This window comes from Tamandua tetradactyla, chromosome 4, assembly GCF_023851605.1.
Source record: "Tamandua tetradactyla isolate mTamTet1 chromosome 4, mTamTet1.pri, whole genome shotgun sequence".
In the NCBI taxonomy this organism is placed as follows: Eukaryota; Metazoa; Chordata; class Mammalia; order Pilosa; family Myrmecophagidae; genus Tamandua; species Tamandua tetradactyla.
In genome coordinates this window covers 28,885,602-28,903,701 of record NC_135330.1, presented here as the reverse complement: position 1 = coordinate 28,903,701, position 18,100 = coordinate 28,885,602, and the positions used below count along the sequence as shown (strand labels likewise).

General features: G+C 36.1%; 1 protein-coding gene across 22 annotated transcripts in view; it reads right to left on the bottom strand.

Moving 5' to 3' along the window:
* The window catches only part of RABGAP1L (RAB GTPase activating protein 1 like), a 734,005-nt gene that overhangs the window by 20,412 nt on the left and 695,493 nt on the right, over positions 1 to 18,100 (bottom strand). For 16 of the 22 annotated variants that reach the window (XM_077157041.1, XM_077157040.1, XM_077157042.1 and 13 more), the window contains one exon: positions 8,083 to 8,175. In XM_077157041.1, the coding sequence (XP_077013156.1) occupies positions 8,083 to 8,175 (93 nt within the window). The other 6 variants (XM_077157052.1, XM_077157051.1, XM_077157059.1 and 3 more) reach the window with 6 other exon arrangements.

Below are 18,100 nucleotides of genomic sequence, written 5' to 3'. Positions count from 1 at the left end.
TTAAAAAGTTTGTTTGAGAAACTTTCTCAATAAATTTCCTCATTGTCAGGAAAGAGAAGCAATACCTAGCACAATTACAACACAACACATTTCGCAATGCAGACTACTTAGGTAGGGAAGAGATTTTTCTAATTTCTTCATAAATTCCTTTGAGATTACTCTAATACCTATACCTGAATTGTGTCCTATTGCTACTGAAACTACTTGCAGAACTTCAAAGCACCCAAAGCTCCCTCGACTACAATTTACGTTATATTAATTTGGCACAAATGAAAATGTTGCAGCTACCAGTTTTTCAGGTTACAGAGATGTATGCTCCCAACTGAATTAAAATAACCTCCAAGTAAAGTCATACAATATTTGTGGAAAAATACTTTGTTCAAACTAATAAAAATGCACCCGGATAACTATTTCACTATTGACTAGAGATAAATGTCTGCTGGATTATATTATATAAGAAGAAGATGTGAGCTCAGGGGAAATTCTGACTAGTAACTACCCATTAAGATGACTACTGCATTTAGAACCTTTTCTTATCAACACAGAGCTGAAGGGTAGGGGAAGAAGGTCTGAGGGTCCCTAAAATCACAATAGCTGGGGGCACACCTACCAGCAGTATTTGCTTTAGCAAGAAGTTTCAGTTCAGTGTCTGCAAAGCAAGCAGCACAGTGGGAAGTGTCAGACTCCTGCTCTGCACTCACAGACAAGTGGGAAAGCAAGTTATGGGGCCAAAAATGCAGTATCGTCCTCCAAAGTATAAACCTGGGGTGGAGAGCTGTTCTTTGAGTACTCTAGGGGCACTGAGTGCTACTGAAAGCTCTACAGTGAGACTTCTATTGAAATGGAGATTTTCTAACAAGAACTTGCCTACACATACTGAAGGTTAAAGAGAGATTGTTATTTGGTTGTCTTTTTTAGTCTATTCCAAGGAGCCAGAACTGATTGCAGAACTGACCAATTCAAAACAAAACTTTGTTTGCATTAGAATGGAGAAGAAAGGTTAGTTTTGATGGGCTCAGGAAAAGTAGTAAACTTGCTAGGTTCATTTTGAAATGTTCGCCAGGGCTGGCCACCTAAGACATTTAATTAAGCCAACCCCTTTAAACTTAGTTAATCCAGAGATAGTCACATGATGTAAACTTGCACAAACAGATGTGCTGGATGCTCAGAGCCTGTAAACAAAACAGGCAAATTGCTTCCTTTGCCTTTCTGAAAAGACTGCAGGAGACACTGCTGATGTCACCTTAAAACTCATAGTGCACCATTTAAAACATCTTCTACCTTACATTACTGACACCATTTGAACAAAAGCAGACTTAACTTTCCTCATTAGTTTCCTTCCCTCTTGCATCGGAGATGTACAGCTGGGGAAGTTAGGTTAGTAACTTTTGGGAGGAGGATACTGCATTTTTCAAAAGACAGACACTGATGTTACAGACATACATAGATAAAAACTTACCTCCTCAAAAGTCATAGACCAACTACTGTTTTCAATCATAGGTACAAAGACAATTGAAAAAAAAAAGAATATCCAATGAAATTGCACACTTACTAATACAATTAGGAAATGGCAATAACAAAAAACAAGACACTTGTTAATGCTATTTTGTTATTTTGTTTTTCCTTAGAGTGTCATATACTCCAAGTTCTCTCTATGACTGCAAACACTTGACGGAAGAAAGTATATACTTGAGGCAGCCAGTGGGCAAGTCTCAACCCAGGAAGAGTGACACACTAAAACTCCACCCTCTCCACACTGCTATTTGCATTTGCATGACTGCATTTGCAAAGGCTGTAAGTGGAACTATTAGCAATCACGGTATGAGTTGTTTATACTGTGTTATTAAAGCTGCATGGAAGAAACTTTCTTATAAGACAAGTCAGAAATTTGCAAAAGTTCATCTTCAGGCAACAGAATGAGTTTTTTGGGCAGAGAAATGCAAAAGAAAAACTGATCTTAGGCTCATTTGTGTCTCGTTGTGGGCTGTAGTTTGGGAGAATCAGTACAAGGGATGGAGAACATCATTTATCCCAAAATGAGAAACCAGAGAAATGTGAACTGGCAATCAGAGGAAAACAAACTAAGCTTTAAAGGAAAAAATGATGGGAAAAGGAGGAGGCTTTATAAACCCTAGCTCAATATTTTGGGTGTGATTTCGGCTGCTATGACAAGTTCTTGGCAAATGTTTTTAAAGACATTTAAAGATGAGGAGAAAATGTTTTTCTAAAAGACCTAGTGCAATTTATTAGCAAACAACACATTCAACTCCCATATAATTTCCTTTTGGACATCTCTTTCAAAAATTAGTTGGTAATCATCATACTCCACTTTAAGCTGACAGTTTTTTGACACACAAAGACAAATGCCTACAGATGAAATGTTTAAATGCATCCATCTGTAAAATGAAGATCTGAGAAAAAAAAAATACGGATATCTGATACCCTGGTTTTATGCTTCCGTTCTTTTCCCATCACATCCAATTTCATCTTTCTGGTGAAAATTTTTAAAATTTTAAATGTCAAACTAAAAACAAAATTTTGTCAGTAAAAACCAGCAGTTGGCAAACCAGGCTGTACTTCTTTTAGTATTTTAAAAACAATCTTAGATTATATTGAAGCACAGGAGTCTATAAACACTTTCTGTAAAGGTCCACATAGTAAATATTTTAGGCTTTGTTGGCCTTACGCTCTATGTTGATACTACTAAACTCTGTCAGTATAGTGCAAAAGCAGTGCAAACAGTCGGTAAACAATTGGGTGTGATAGTGTTCAAATCAAACTTTATTTACAAAAATAGTCAGGTGGCCAGATTTGGCCCATAGACTATATAGTTTGTAGTTCATTGCTCTCCTCTAGCATGCAGAGGAAAGCAATGAACTACATTGCTTTCTTAAAAAAACAAATGCGTTGGGTGGGCAACGGTGGCTCAGTAGCAGAGTTCTCACCTGCTATGCTGGAGACCCGGGTTTGGTTCCCAGTGCCTGCCCATGCATTTGAAAAAAAAACAAAAACAAATGTGTTGTATTTGATGTGGAAACATATTAGTGTGATAATAATTTTCCAGTTAACACTACTTAACAGAAAACAAAACTTTCAAAAAACTGAAGAGAATATCTGGAGAATTCATGCTGAACATCATCCATAAACATACTTAGAAATGCTTACTGTGCTTCATGCTCATACCTCCCCCGAGTATTAAGTATAACTGAATCTAGCTGAATTAGTGGACAAGCAGCGTCAGAAACCACCTGCTCCTTCTTAGCTAAGTTGCTTGAGAAATCTCATGAGGACTTAATGCTTGCCTTATTCATCATCCTACAACAATGAATTTATTAAGTTATCCAAGCTCAAAAAGAAAGTGTGGCAGCTTTCTGAAGTTTATCATCAAGTTATCACAGGCAGATCAAAAACCATCCTTTTGTCTATTAACATTCATTAAAAGCACATGACTTCATAACATAAATATTTCTAAAAGCCAAAAAAAGTCTCTGATGTGGAAAAATAAAAAATGTAATTTTATTTTTCTTAGTAGAAAAACATTTTTCGAAGATGGATTCACTTATCTTGACTGCCCTGGGCCATCCCAGCAAGAAAAAGGGAGCACTTTTTTTTTCTTTCCAGATAGGAGATTTAGAATAACTTAAACTTTTTTTCTTGTTAAGATAAAAGAAAGTGATAGTTGCTGTGAATTACTACATTAGATATGTAAGGCTTGAAAATAATAAAAGTGAAAGTAAACTTTACTTCAAATATTGTTTGTATTATTTTTACCAAGCATAATAAAAATACCTTAATTATAAACTACATGCCAGGAGAATTGTTCTACAGAAATTAGTCTGTGCAAGAAAAACTTAGAGTAAACTTGAATTAGAGACTATACTTTTCTATTTGAATTACATTTTGATAAAAAAATTACTGTTAAATTCAAGAAAGAAGTTAAAACATTCTAAATTTAATTATACTGAACATGGATAAAACACTTTAGTTAGAAATAATGTATCTATAATACTATCTGTGTCCCAAATCCAAGAGGGCTTAAACATTCAAAATTCTTTCTAGGATTTTTTCATCTAGAGTAGGTTATAATATAACTTTTAATATGCTTTGGGAAATTACTAGCATTTAATTAATTAGTTGTGCTTTTTAAGGCTTAACCCACATTTGTGCAAGCAGTTCTTTAATTAAGCAAGAAAAGTGTAGTGTCTTTCAGAGGCAGATGAAGAATGTACGTCTCTAAAGAATTCTGTCAATAGATCACATCACTAGGAGCAGATTGTCCTTCCAACAGAAATAATTCATCTCCTTAAAATAGGAAATGAAATATTAATTCCATAAATTGGTAACTTTTTATTAAGTGGTAGGTCACTAATTTTTTTTTTAATGGGCTAAAACAGCTACACATATCAACTGAATATTTTCTGGGGACCTGTACAAAAATAAAATGTACATGATATATTTGTACAGCCAAAACTTAATCATGCATTTTGCTTCCTTTGAAATCAATACAATTCTTTGCAAACCAAAATATGAGACTAGATAAAGTCTTCTATATAAATTTGGCAAGGTCTGAGTTAACAAGAATAAGAAAAGAGGTTTAGAATATTCTATATTCTCTCAATAAAGCTAGGGGTAAATATGGCATTTTAAGTGGTATGGATCCTAATGGTTGAGGAGAGGTTTTTTTTGTTTGTTTGCTTTTAATCACACTACAGGCCTTTTTTTTTTTATTGCAAAGAATAACATATATACAAAAAAGCAATAACTTTCAAAGCACACAATTGGTCATAGAACAGATTTCAGAGTTTGGTTTGGGTTACAGTTCCACAATTTCAGGTTTTTCCTTCTGGCTGCTTGAGGAGAGATTGTAACTGAACTGCTACAAACTCACCCTTTATGCCCTAAAAGATTTTCCTCAGTTGTCCTTTACAGTTTAGATAACTGGGTCCCCAGATCAAGATCTATGAATTATAAAGGGCTGACTTTCAGGACAGAGGTCTTGTGCTTGCTGAGATTAAATTCAGAAGACACTAAAAGATATTTCTTTAGGAAGCTTTCCTACTTTAAGGTAATTATAATTAGCTTCTTAAACTAGATATTGATTATGTGAAAGAGTAAATCTATTGATGCTTGGAAACTGTGTTGTCAACTGCCACCTTAAAAATGTAATTATAGTGAATCTTGAAGATATAATACTGAATGAAATAACTCAAGACACAGACGGGCAGGTATCGTATGATTCCACTTACATGAAATACCCGGAGTATGCAAATTCACAGAGACAGAAATTTTAGTACAGGCTGTTAGGGTAGGGGAAGAGGAGAAGGGGAAAGTTAATGCATAATGGGTGTAGGGCTTGTATTCGGGCTGATCCAATCGCACTGAATCGTTTGGGAGTGGTTGAGATGGGAAAGTGCATGTTGCACATATTTTCCATAGTTGAGAGAGAGAGTAGGGGGCGGGGAGAAAGAGGAGGGAGAGAGATTAAAGACACAATAACAACTAAATGCAGTACATGATCTTGGGCTGAATCTAATTATGGAAGAGAAGATACTCAAAGGACATTATTGGGGCACACAAAAAAATGGAGTATAGACTGTAAGCTTTATATCAATGTTAAATTTCTTGAATGTGATAATTGAACATAAGGTGGTTACATAAGTGATTATACTTATACTTAAGAAATGTACATGGAAGTGTTAAGAGTTGAAGGAGCATAAATGTAACTGTCAAATGTTTAAAAAATAAACAGAAAGACGGATAGATAGAATGATACAGCAAATATGGCAAAATGGTGAAAGCTGGTGGGTCTGGTTGTCTAGGGAGAGGGGGAGTATATTGGAGTTCTCTGTTGGGGTCTGTGTTATTTTCGCAACTTTACTGTAAGCTTGAAATTTTTTAAAAATAAAAAGTTAAAAAATATAAATATAATTTGAGGATGTAAAACCACTTTTACCAAGTATAATACTAGAACATATGCTTGGATATTATCAAAAAGATAATAGACATATTAGCTACATGATGTACTGCTAAGACATTACGACATTTCAAAAGAAATAGCTATAGTGGGTGTCTGATATGTACAAATAAAAGAGGCCACAGTAATCAAAATATCTGCCTTCAAAACTAAATTTAAAAGTTCAATTCCACTTTAATCCCCAAATAGAAACTCAACACATTGATAATCTAATGTGTGATAAATACTTTAAAAAATAATATGTATTTACTATTTATTTATACATATCTGCTTTGGCACAAAAGGGACTTAAGTCATTAATAAGACATTAAGAACATTAATAAAATGTTCAGGTGCATGGTGATTATAAATGCATAATTTAGGTCTTTCATGTCCCTCTCCTCTATTTTAATATGTTTTCCCCAGATTTTATTAAAAATGATGATGGCAATAAGAAATTTAGGATGATACAAGCAGTAGGGAGACTTCATTCTGGATCCTTAATAATACTTTATAATTACTACCTTCTAGACTTTCTAAGGCAAATTGCTATATGATGAACATTAGAATTGGTTTTACTGGGGAGATGGTGATTGTAGAAATAAGCTTCAAACTTTATCTATATGCACATATATAGTTATCAACCATGGCAGTATATGGGATGCTAGTATCAGTCCTTGATCAAGTTCTATAAGCAGGTGGAGAAACATACTGATGTGAAATATTGGGTAGCAACAGCTGGAAGAAATATGAGGAAGAGCTAAGAGGATTTAGAGGAGAAGGCCCATATAGAGTGATATTACACTAGTAATACCTGGATAATTAATAGAAGTAGATCAATCAAGACTAATAACAGCCATTTATTAAATACCAACTACATGCCGGGTATATGACATACAACATCCCTCAGCCTCAGAACAATCCTGTAAGGTAAGGATTATAGCACACATTTCACAGATGAGGATGAGGTTCAGTAATATGCCCTAGATGCTGAATGAGTGTCATAGGGATTGAAACCCCCAACATGGATTCCAAATCCTGTGTCCTTTTTCACAGAGCCAGGATTTGAACTCAGATCTGTCTGACCACAAAATTCACATACTTCCCCCCACCCCCATGCTAATCTGCTTCAATTCAGTGAAAGAGACAAGATGTACCATGATAACTGTCCTGGAGCTGCCGTGGTCCTGGAGCAGGGCAATTCCAGTTACAAAAGTGGAAGTGATCCAGTTGAGGGTAAATTATTAAAAGTACCACCACAGTATTTTTCTTGTCAGAATGTCAGCATTGGAATTCAGTGGGAAAATAAAACACACTCTTAACCTAACATGCTGGTGTGGAGAGGGAGGGAACCTTTATATATCTAGAAGTATCTGAAGACCTAAAACATGTTTAAAAGAGATAATATTTCATTTGGAAAAAAAGTTGGAAATTATTATTTCCCAACAATGTACTATGGGAGCAGTGTTGCTAGCTATCACTGAAGAGTTCTATGTTCATGCATGGCCCAATATTTTAAAATACCACAATTAACTAAGATATTAAAAAGGAAATATTTTGACTCTAAAATGGCATACTGCAGTTAAATGTCACTGTTATTCATACATCTGTTTGTGGAAATAAACATTGCAACAAACACCAGTACTGTGCTCAATATACTTTTATGGTTTTTATTTTTCCGTCCAAGTGAATTTGTATTTTTAACATTTGCTACTGACAGAGGTAAGTTTTAAACATCCGTGTGCCAGTCTCGTAACAGTTCACCTTCTAAAAGTCTTTGTGGATGTGACTGTGCACAGCTAAAACAGTATTTTGCCTTTTTCCTTTTTTCTCATTTTTGAAAGTAGTCGAAAGCCACTTTCTCTTTCCCCCTCTTTCTCTCAGCTTCATATGAAGATTCCCAGTGTAAGTGCAACAGCTGGAGTTACCTACAAATATACAAACTGAAAGAAAAGAAATATTACAGTTGGCCACTTAGGGGTCTCTGCAATGAAAACATACCTGGATATTTAGCATCCTCAGGTGTCTAAATCAATCAACAAAGAATAGGGGGAATTTAACTTGTAACGATTGCTGCTTTAAGATAAAGAAGGCACTTGGTTCTGGCAGGTAGCTTGGGTCTCTCATACCTTATATCTATCCATTGGGTCTTCCTGCTGCAGCTGACTCTCGCGCATTGTCTGATATTCTTTCTCATATTTCTTCAGCTTCTTGGTAGGTACCTGCAGTGATTAGTGGAAAAGCATGTTAGACAAGGACATCCTTTTACGAAAAAGTTTTCTGAAGCTCTATGCTTCTCGGGGAGTATGCCCAACTCAACGTCTGGGGAACATTTAAATTCTAAAGCAGGAGTTGGCAAACTTTCTCAGTATAGGTTCAGATAAATATTTTAGTCTTTGTTGGCCATAGAGTTTCTATTAACTACTCAACCCTGCCACTGTTGCATGACAGCAGTCATAGACAATGCATACATAAATGAGCATAGCTGTGTTCAACAAAACTTTGTTTATGAGAGCAGGCTACAATCTGTCCATCTCTGTTCTAAAGTATTGCTAATATGCCATCATCATTTCTTGTTAATGCACTTTAATACCTTTAAGTATAATTTGTTCATAGTCTTCTACCATGTTAAATCAGAAAATCATTTTATATAAATAAAATTAATAAAACAATTAACAAATATGGACTTAAGATACTAGTGAGAAAGAAGATTATAAAATTTTGATACTGAAAAATTCAAAACCATATATAATCAATGTGCTGTATGAGATTACAGAAAAAATTTTCTAAGCTGTTATGCCATCCTCAAAAGACAGTAGCCTGTTCTTTTCTAAAAATCCACACAGGAAAAAAACATTACTCAGAATCTTGGCATTCTAAAAATAAATACGCACAGCATAGTGTAAAAGTCATGGAATTTGGTACAAAGTAGACTAGGATCTGAGTGCCAGCTGTCACTTATGTAACCCCTCGGCAAACAGTTATTTAATCTCTCTCAGCTAGTCTCCTCGTCTGTAAAATGGCAGGTAAAAATACGAATCTCACAGTGGTTTTCAGGAGAATTAACTGACATAACGTAGGCAAAGTACCTAAAATAATGCCTGGTCCATGGAAATATTTAAAATTGTTCTAAAAATAGTACTTAATCAAAGTGAATTATTATAATCTACTATGTTCCACGTGACCGATTATAAGTCTACCAATTTAGTCTTTCCTTGGATAATCTTAATTATAATACTCCTTTAGACATCAAAGCCTTTCCTTATTCTTTAGGTCCAAAAATAAGCAACCTGAAAAGAAGAAAAACAGTTTATTATTATTTTTTTAAGATTGCAAAAATGCTATTTTGTTGAATTCTTGAGAACTTGGTGGTGGCAAAGATGATACGTTGATGGCCGTCTGCATCCCTTCCGATGCCTGGCGAAGTACTAGCCCCCCACCCCCTCAAAAGATTGTTTCTTGTTGAGTTCAAGCAGCTTTTAAACTACAGTCTTTAGAAAACATGTATATGGTATAAGAGAGAGCATAAGAGAAAGGAAAGGTACCAGAATGAATATGAAATTATCTTACAATTTTCTGGGATGAGGACAGTTTCATTCTCCTGAATTTGGCCAGAGAATTTGTTAAGTGAAAAACAAGGACACCATGCGTCATTTTCCATATTATTTTATTTGCTTCATTCCTCTCATTTAGAAGCCCTTTGAAGTACTGGAATTATCTGCTTCTGTCCACAGTCGGGGAGTTTCACAAACTCAGACCAAACATGATAGACAGTATAAACCTTTAAACAATCGCATTCATGACGGTGTTAATCTGGTTGACAGGGGAATGCCTGTCAGTCAAACAGGAAAGCTCACTTTTGAAGGTAGAACTGAACTGAAAACCCACTGTTGAATATTATTATGAGAAACACTAATTTTTGCTCCATCTCCAGAGACCTTCAACAGTACACTGCGACCAACTAAAATGTAATAGAAAAGAAAAGCACCACCTGCTAACTATATAGCCTCACACGTCATCAGATTAAACAACAAGGAAAATATACATCTTTGTGGACTAACAAAACAGCAACAATAAAAACATTATTTTTCTTGACTGTGATAGCAGCTTTAGCTTCCTCTATTTTCTTTTCTCTGTATACATTAAACATAACAATATGGAGACCAAACTAGAGTCTCAAGATGAAGTAGCAAACCACTATCACTGAAATAACTCTGGAGTTAAGGAAAAAAGGCAAGAGGACTTAGAATTCAAAGCAGTGAGAAAATGTTTCAAATTTATCTCTAACAACAAGGGTTAAAGGGGGCAGCCAGGGTGGTTAGAAGCGCTGGGAGGAGGCAGCCTGCCCCAGCAGCTATTCACCCACTGGACAGGGAGACCCACACTGGTGTGGGCCAGGCTAAGTATCAATCCTGTGTGGAAATATTTTACTCGTGGTGCCAAGATGGATCCATTCACCAATGACTGAATTATACATTCCAAGTTATATCCTAGAGAACTTTTCTAGAAATCATTCTTTAAAATTCAATTTATAATTTTGATTTTTTTTTACATGTAAGAATGTCCTTTGAAAAGCCAATCCTGCTAATTGTATTGAGATTCATTTTGAAGTGAAATTATAATAAAATTCACTAGACACCTCAAATAAACTAATCCTTTCCCAACTCGCCGGGAGCCTAGGATGTTTGGCTTCATCTTGTTCAGGGAAACAGAGCAGGTTCCCAGAACAATATGTTGCTAGGAAACCTTTCAAGCTTATTTATCTTGTGCTGTGGGGTGATACTGAGCATCCACCTGTGACTAGCACACAGTAAAAGGGGGGAAAGGGTGGAGGAGGAAGCTTTATTTATTAATGATTTATTTATTTATTAATAAAGCTGATATGAAACTAGTTATTTATGAAAGAAATCAAAGAAAATGGGCTACTAGTTTTAAAGACTATATTTCAGAACAAAATTGTTTTTATTTTCGGGAATGCAATGCTAAAGTCTGAAATTTTTCTTATGAGAGAACGAATTAAGTGAGGGTAGAAGTGAGAGGAGAATAATAATGTCAGACCATGATGAACAGGCAAAGAAATGCTTTAGTATGTAGTTTTAATGAAAAGAACAGAGAGTTGTCAAGAATTATTAGATTTAAAGCAGCCTGTTATTTAAAAAATAGTATAGGACCCTTTTTCCTTAAGTCAATTTAGTAAAGGTGTGGACCTGAAAAATGCATTAAGAACCATCAAGTCTTTTAAATGTCTATCTAATTTTGGGGTCCTGTTGCACCACTGACCAGTGTTGGACTTGGTCTCCCTGTCCAGAACTTTCTATTTGACTAAACTCAGGAAATGCGCGTAAGTAATCCCTAATTCTTTGGTAGGCACAACTGATGATCAGCACTTTCAAGATGGTATTATTAAAAACAAATAACCAAAGGAACAGAAAATAAAAAAAGGTATATGCCTCTGACAAGAAAACCCCTGGAGAGAATGATAGCAAGCATTTTGGACTAGACAAATGTATTTAGGGAAGGCAACAGTTAAGCTAGAACCGATTTTTCACCTTTCTGACAATATCCAGAGATATTTCAAAATATGATTTGCCCTGCCATTTATATTCATAATATAGATAACCATTTAAAAGGACTAGTAAATTGGAGCTGGAGGGGCCCCTGGGGGCTGGTATAAATCCCCTTCTTTATAGGGGAAACTGAACTCATGTGGCCAGAGCACGGAATGGCGATGAAGGCCAGCTGGTGGGTGGCAGAGCAATTTGGAACATGGGTGAGCCTACCACCTCTTGAGCTTGTACTCCTTTCTGAAACCGGGCTGTTTCTCAGGCTAAGTATTTCCCAAACTTCAGACAAGCAAATACTTCTTTCATTATTTATACCATAGCCATAAATGTTTTTTTTAAACTAGCTACACTGTCCTACATAAATTTATTTTTATTTTATGTTGAAAGAATACAATCAGTTTGGATGCAGGACTCAATATGGACAGTGTGATAGGCAGAATAATGAACCCCAAAGATGTCTGTGTCCTGATCCCTGGAACCTGTGAATATGTTACTTACACGAGGAAAGGGACTTTGTAGATGTGATTAAATTAAGGAGATCACCCTGGACTCATAGGGTGGGTCCAAGGTAATTACATAATTATTAAAATAGGATAATACCTTCTGGCTCCGGTCAGAGGGAGATGTGATTCCAGAAGGTTAAAGAAATTCTCCATTGTTAACTTTGAAGATGGAGAAGAGGGCTACCAGCTAGGAAAAGTGGGCAGCCTTTAGGACCTGGTGAGGCAAGGAAATGGATTCTACCCTAGGTCTCCAGAAATGAGCACACAGTACTGCTGGCACCTTGGTTTTAGCCCATTGAGACAAGTTTGGGACTTCTAATAGAACCGTTGAATAATAAATTTGTGTTGTTTTAAGTCAAGAAGTTTGTGGTAATTTGTTACAGTAGTAGGAAATATATTCTATTTTTTTAATTTAAAAATGTATTTATTTTTTTAAAATGTAACAACAAACACATTCCTAACATATGATCATTCTGTTCTACATATATAATCAATAATTCACAGTATCATCACATAGTTGTATATTCATCATCATGATCATTTCTTAGAACATTTGCATCAATTCAGAAAAAGAAAGAAAAAGAAAACAGGAAAAAATTCATACATACCATACCCTTTACCCCTCCCTTTCATTGATCGCTAGCATTTCAATCTACTAAATTTATTTCAATATTCATTCCTCCTATTATTTATTTTTATTCCATATGTTTTACTCCTCTGTAGATAAGGAAATATATTTTACTTGCAAATTATGTTAATATAAAATAAACTGTAAACTGTTAACCTTATGTTGCAAATACCGGAACACCAAATGAGACAGAAGTAAGTAAAAGATAAAACAACTTTGCCCCAGCCAATGTGTAGATTCACTTCCTCCCTTTCTGCCTTCTCTCTCAAGTTGCTCATGACAGCTGGTTGCGGTATTTAAGTTACACCCCGTTCTGGCTAAGGATCTGTGAAGTGTTCACTAATATTTTCTGTTATGTTTTATTGCATTTCATTTTTAACTTCTGGGGAGATCATCTAAAGTGAATTCATAAACAGCAATCTGAAGGACAGTGCACTTATCAAATGGTCTTTTGCATCTGTTCTCCTGATGACCACAGTCATTGGACAGTAATTCTGTATCTGTGGGGAGGCATTATCAACTCCATTCCAGGTCACCAATGCCCTCACCTGCCATTTACTGATGAAAGTGGGTCCTATTCAGCTGCTTTCAGGAAAATATCTAGGAAATAAACTTAAGGGAACGGGGAGGGATGGAGGTGTATTAAACAGTGACCTTTAGTTTTAGGGGGAGGAGAAAGCACAATAATTTCTCATTGCCTTTCTCTTGATCTTAATAATGCTCACCTCAGTTGGAGATATGGAGGAGGAAGGTTGCAAAGGAATACAACAAGCTTTCTTCATTCCCTATGCTTTCCCTCTTCCTGTCATTTAAAGAATAAACTTATTACTTTCATGTATGGTCCATAGGCTGAATACAAATTACCCCAATAATCTCTATTTCACTAATCATTATGGCCCCATCTTGTATTTTTACTCTCATTATTTTATTTTGTATACTTATTAATATTTTGAATTTCTTGTGCACTAATTATTTCTAAATAAAACATATTTCTTTTCTTAGATTTATGATTTGGTTAGGTTTCCTGAACATCCAATGTAGTCTTTGTCTGTTTAAGAGCTCAAGTGCTTTTTAACTTCACAGATTTCGTTTTAGGCTCTCATAGCTTTGTTAAGCTATTCATGAATCAGACAACCACCCAGTTAAACTTTGGATAGTAGTTAATGGAATACTAGAACTCTTAAGTACAAGTTAGGAAAAAACTTATTATATGATTTTAAAGAAAAATTACATATGGAAGAGGGAAATGACCCAACAGAGCAAACTATACATGTGAAGGATTTTTCAATCTAGTTTACACTCTTTGGCATGCACTGACCTTGGCCATGTAACAGAATATCAACTTTGTAAAAGTTGGTTTTTAATTTAAATAAAGAACCCAGCTGTTACCTGGTTTCTCAAGATAGAAGTACTATTGGCATTTTGGGTGGGATGAATTTTGGTTGTGTCTATTGCACTTCCATTTCTGGGCTTCTAGCATCCTTGGCCTCATTTATCGTTTCATCTACTAGGTATCAGCTGTGCTCTTCAATCACTATGACAAAAAGATGCCCACATATATTTCCAGAAGAAGTGGGAGTCGTATAGCTGAAGGGTGAAAACCTCTGAGCAAAGCTGTCAATTACAAATGGAGGCCTGAACCAACTACAAGGTTTTTAGGCACTGTGCATTGGCATATTCTGTCCCCTTTCCCCTTTCCTTTGATCTGTTTTTTTTTTCTGCATGGGCAGGCACCGGAAAATGAATGATCTGGTTTTTAATCAGCAGTATCTGGCTGATTAAAAAAAAAGAGCAGAATTCCTTCATGTCAAAGAGTTTTTGGTTTGTTTTTTTAACATTTTGAAAGTGATAGTTGGAAAATTCTATATTTAATCCTCTCCACAAACCTGTAAGGTAGATATTATTTATATTTTATAAATGAGGAGAATGAAGAGAGGTAAGTGGCCCAAGGTCATACAGCTGCTAAATGGAGAGTCAGAAACGGAATGCAGGCAGTCTGCCTCCAGAGCCTGCAGTCCCTGCTCTACTGCTTGTGATTACATGAAAAGGCCTTCAAGAAGATGAGAGCCAAAAGGTAGTGCCAACTATGTATCTAATTACTATGTAGTTTCATAAAGGCAATAATAGATGTTCATATAAGGTGTAAGTGTGACTAATGAGATTTCCAGTGGGGAGTGTGGGAAGCACCTCAAGGAGGGAGGGGGGTTTCATTATAGCAAATTTATGCAAGCTCCCTTGCCCAATAAAAAAAAATACAGCATTTCCCCTGTGCTAAATGTTAATACTGTCACCTGTAAGAGCGATTATGCAGGGCATGATGAATCTGCCTCTCTATATCAGAAATAAAAAAAATCAAAAATACTCCTTGATAGAAAGAAATGCTTGCAAGTAAGTTATGGTTTATTTATTTATTTATTTTTAAAAGGCCAATATGGTCCATGTGAATATTTTCCAAAGTTAAGATACTTCGTTGTCAGTGGTTCAAGTGCCTAAAAAATTGGAATACAAAGGTACAATTCTTAGGATGAATAAATGATCCCACTTACTATGTTAATTATTAGATACAGAAAAACAATTTTGAAAGATCACCAGATTTCCTGGTGATTTGGGTATGGGGGGACTGAGACTCTTTAGCTCAGAGTCATAGTCAATTCTGTAAGGACTTGTCAAGATCCAGGCATGAAATGGATCAGTGGCAACAGAAATTCTAACAGTTTGAAGTAGCATGAAGGACTTGGGGAGAAATAAATGTGACAGAATTAGGGGAAGAAGAAGAGGGACCATGCCCTGTAGGTTTTCTTAATCTTCATCATAGTGTTCAGCAAAAAGCTACTTGGATTGACTCAGAGCGTTAGCACTGAGAGGAGGGGGAAGATATTAGTCCATGATATTTTACCACAGGGAACTAGGGAAAAAAGGCTGTTCAGAGAACCTAGAGCCTATAAATTATTCTTAGTTGCACTGTAATATTTAAGGAGCATGATGGCTTAAAAAGGTGAGGGAAAAGGAAAGCATTTGTTACAACTCTACCTTAACTCCCAAGATGACTTACAGACATGAAATTACTGGGCAATCTTTTCCTGAATTCATACTAACCTTACAATCTATGGTGCTGTACTGCCTTCATCTCAACTGGTGGGTCAAGCTTACCCACTTACTCAGGCCTGGTGGTGCACACACCTGTGTCATGAATAACTGTGTGATGTCAGCCACTTTCCAGCCTTCATCACCCACTCCAGAATGCGGTGTGCCCTTCAAAGTGTCTATGAAACCTTCAGAACTATAGATTCTGCTTTCTTTAGCATGTTCTAATATGAGTTATCTAATCCTAATGCTGTAGCAACTTTAGGAGCCTCTTGCATTTTATAGAAACTACTTATCTGTTCATTTCTAATTCGTCATATACACTCCTATCAATTTAAACTTGAATATTATTTTTATGGAACTCCTTGGCACAATTTCTGTGAAGCTTTCCTATAAATAAATAATATTTGCAGGTATAGAAATTTCTGTACTATGTATTAACAACTACCAAATTCATAGTTTTCAGTCTAGGACTTCTACTGAACTCAACCTACATATCCAACTGCTAACTTCATATCATCACTTGGATGTCTCAGGCTTGAAAAATTTTATACCTGGGCATATACCCCATTGCCTACCCTAAAACTGCTCTTCTTCCATCTGTTCTAGCTTGCTAGCTGCCAGAATACAATATACCAGAAACGGAATGGCTTTTAAAAAGGGGAATTTAATAAGATGCTAGTTTACAGTTCTAAGGCCAAGAAAATGTCCCAACTAAAACGAACCTATAGAAATGTCCAATCAAAGGCATCCAGGGAAAGATACCTTGGTTCAAGAAGGCCAATGAAGTTCAGGGTTTCTCTCTCAGCTGGAAGGGCACATGGCGAACATGGCGGCATCTGCTGGCTTTCACGTGGCTCTACCAAAAGGGACTCTCTCCAAAATGTTTCATCTTTTAAAAGATTCCAGCAAGCAACTCCACCTTCAGTGGGTGGAGACACACCTCCATGGAAATCATCTAATCAAAAGTTACCACCCACAGTTGGGTGGGTCACATCTTCATGGAAACAATCAAAATGCTCCCACCCAGCAATACTGAATGAGGATCAAAGGGCATGGCTTTTCTGGGGTCCACCACAGATTCAGACCAGCACACCATCCATATGCTCAAACCAGAAACCCAGAACTCACCCTTGATCTCTCCCCCAAAACAATGCTCATCAAATTAATGATTTGATTCTACAGAGTATGCCTCCAAAATATCATACTAATTTACCTTCTTTTGAATTCCACTGGCACTGCCCTAGTTTGCATCATCAGGACTACTGCAACAGCTGCCAAACTGGTCTCCCTGTATCCATGTTTGTTCTACTCCAAATCATTTCTCTATAGGATAGCCAGTATAAATTTTATTCATGATACAGATCTGATGCCATTCTAAAAATTTTCAGTTGCTTCCCATTGCCCTTAATATAAAGAGAGAAATACTTGATATGGCTGTGCCAGTCCTCTGGGATCTGTTCTTTATCTACTTCTCCCCTTCACTCTCTATGCTGATATTTTGATAAAACTGGGGTTCACACATACCAGGAGGGCTATATGATGATACAAACAAGTACAAAAAAACAAAAAGCAATCATTAGTTTCTAGTTCTGTTCATTTTTTTTTAACCTTTGAAGTAGTTCTTGCAAGAACTTACTTATATTTCTGGTGTTACTCAGTGGGACACATAGGTCTATACAACCCCTTTCAACCGTGTTCACCATCAATATGGCAATATTACTTATAGACCCACTAGAGAACCACTTTCACCCCTATCTCTTCCTTTACATTTGAGTTTAACCTCCTTAGTTAATTGTTCACCCATCACTAGTTTCTATGTATTTCTAAGTCCCCTATATTCTGTATTATGAGCCGCTGATTTTATGTTTACCATGGTCATAAAAGTGGAGTCATGTGGTTCAATGGTAGAATGTTCACCTTCCATGCTGAAGACCCGGGTTTGATTCCCAGACCATGCACCCCCCCACCAAAAAAAAAAAAAAAAAAAAAGCAAAAAGTGAAGTCATACAGTATCTATCCTTTTGTGTCTGGCTTATTTCACCCTGTATTATGTCCCCAAGGCTCATCCAACTTGTCATGTGCTTTAGGACGTCATTTCATTTTACTGCTACATAATATTCCATTGTATGTAAGTCTGTTCATTTTTATCTCACCTTTATTTGCGACTATTTTACTGTAGTGGATTTACATCATTTATTTTTTTAAATGAATTTTGGAAGTATGTGCTCTTAATTAAAAGGGTTTAGAGACCACCAGTCTATACTACAGCTACACTAGACTTCTCTTAGTTCCTAGAACACATCATGTTCTGCCCTGCCTCAGGCTTTTGAGCATTGTTTTGCTTCTGCTTGAATGAATCCAGCAC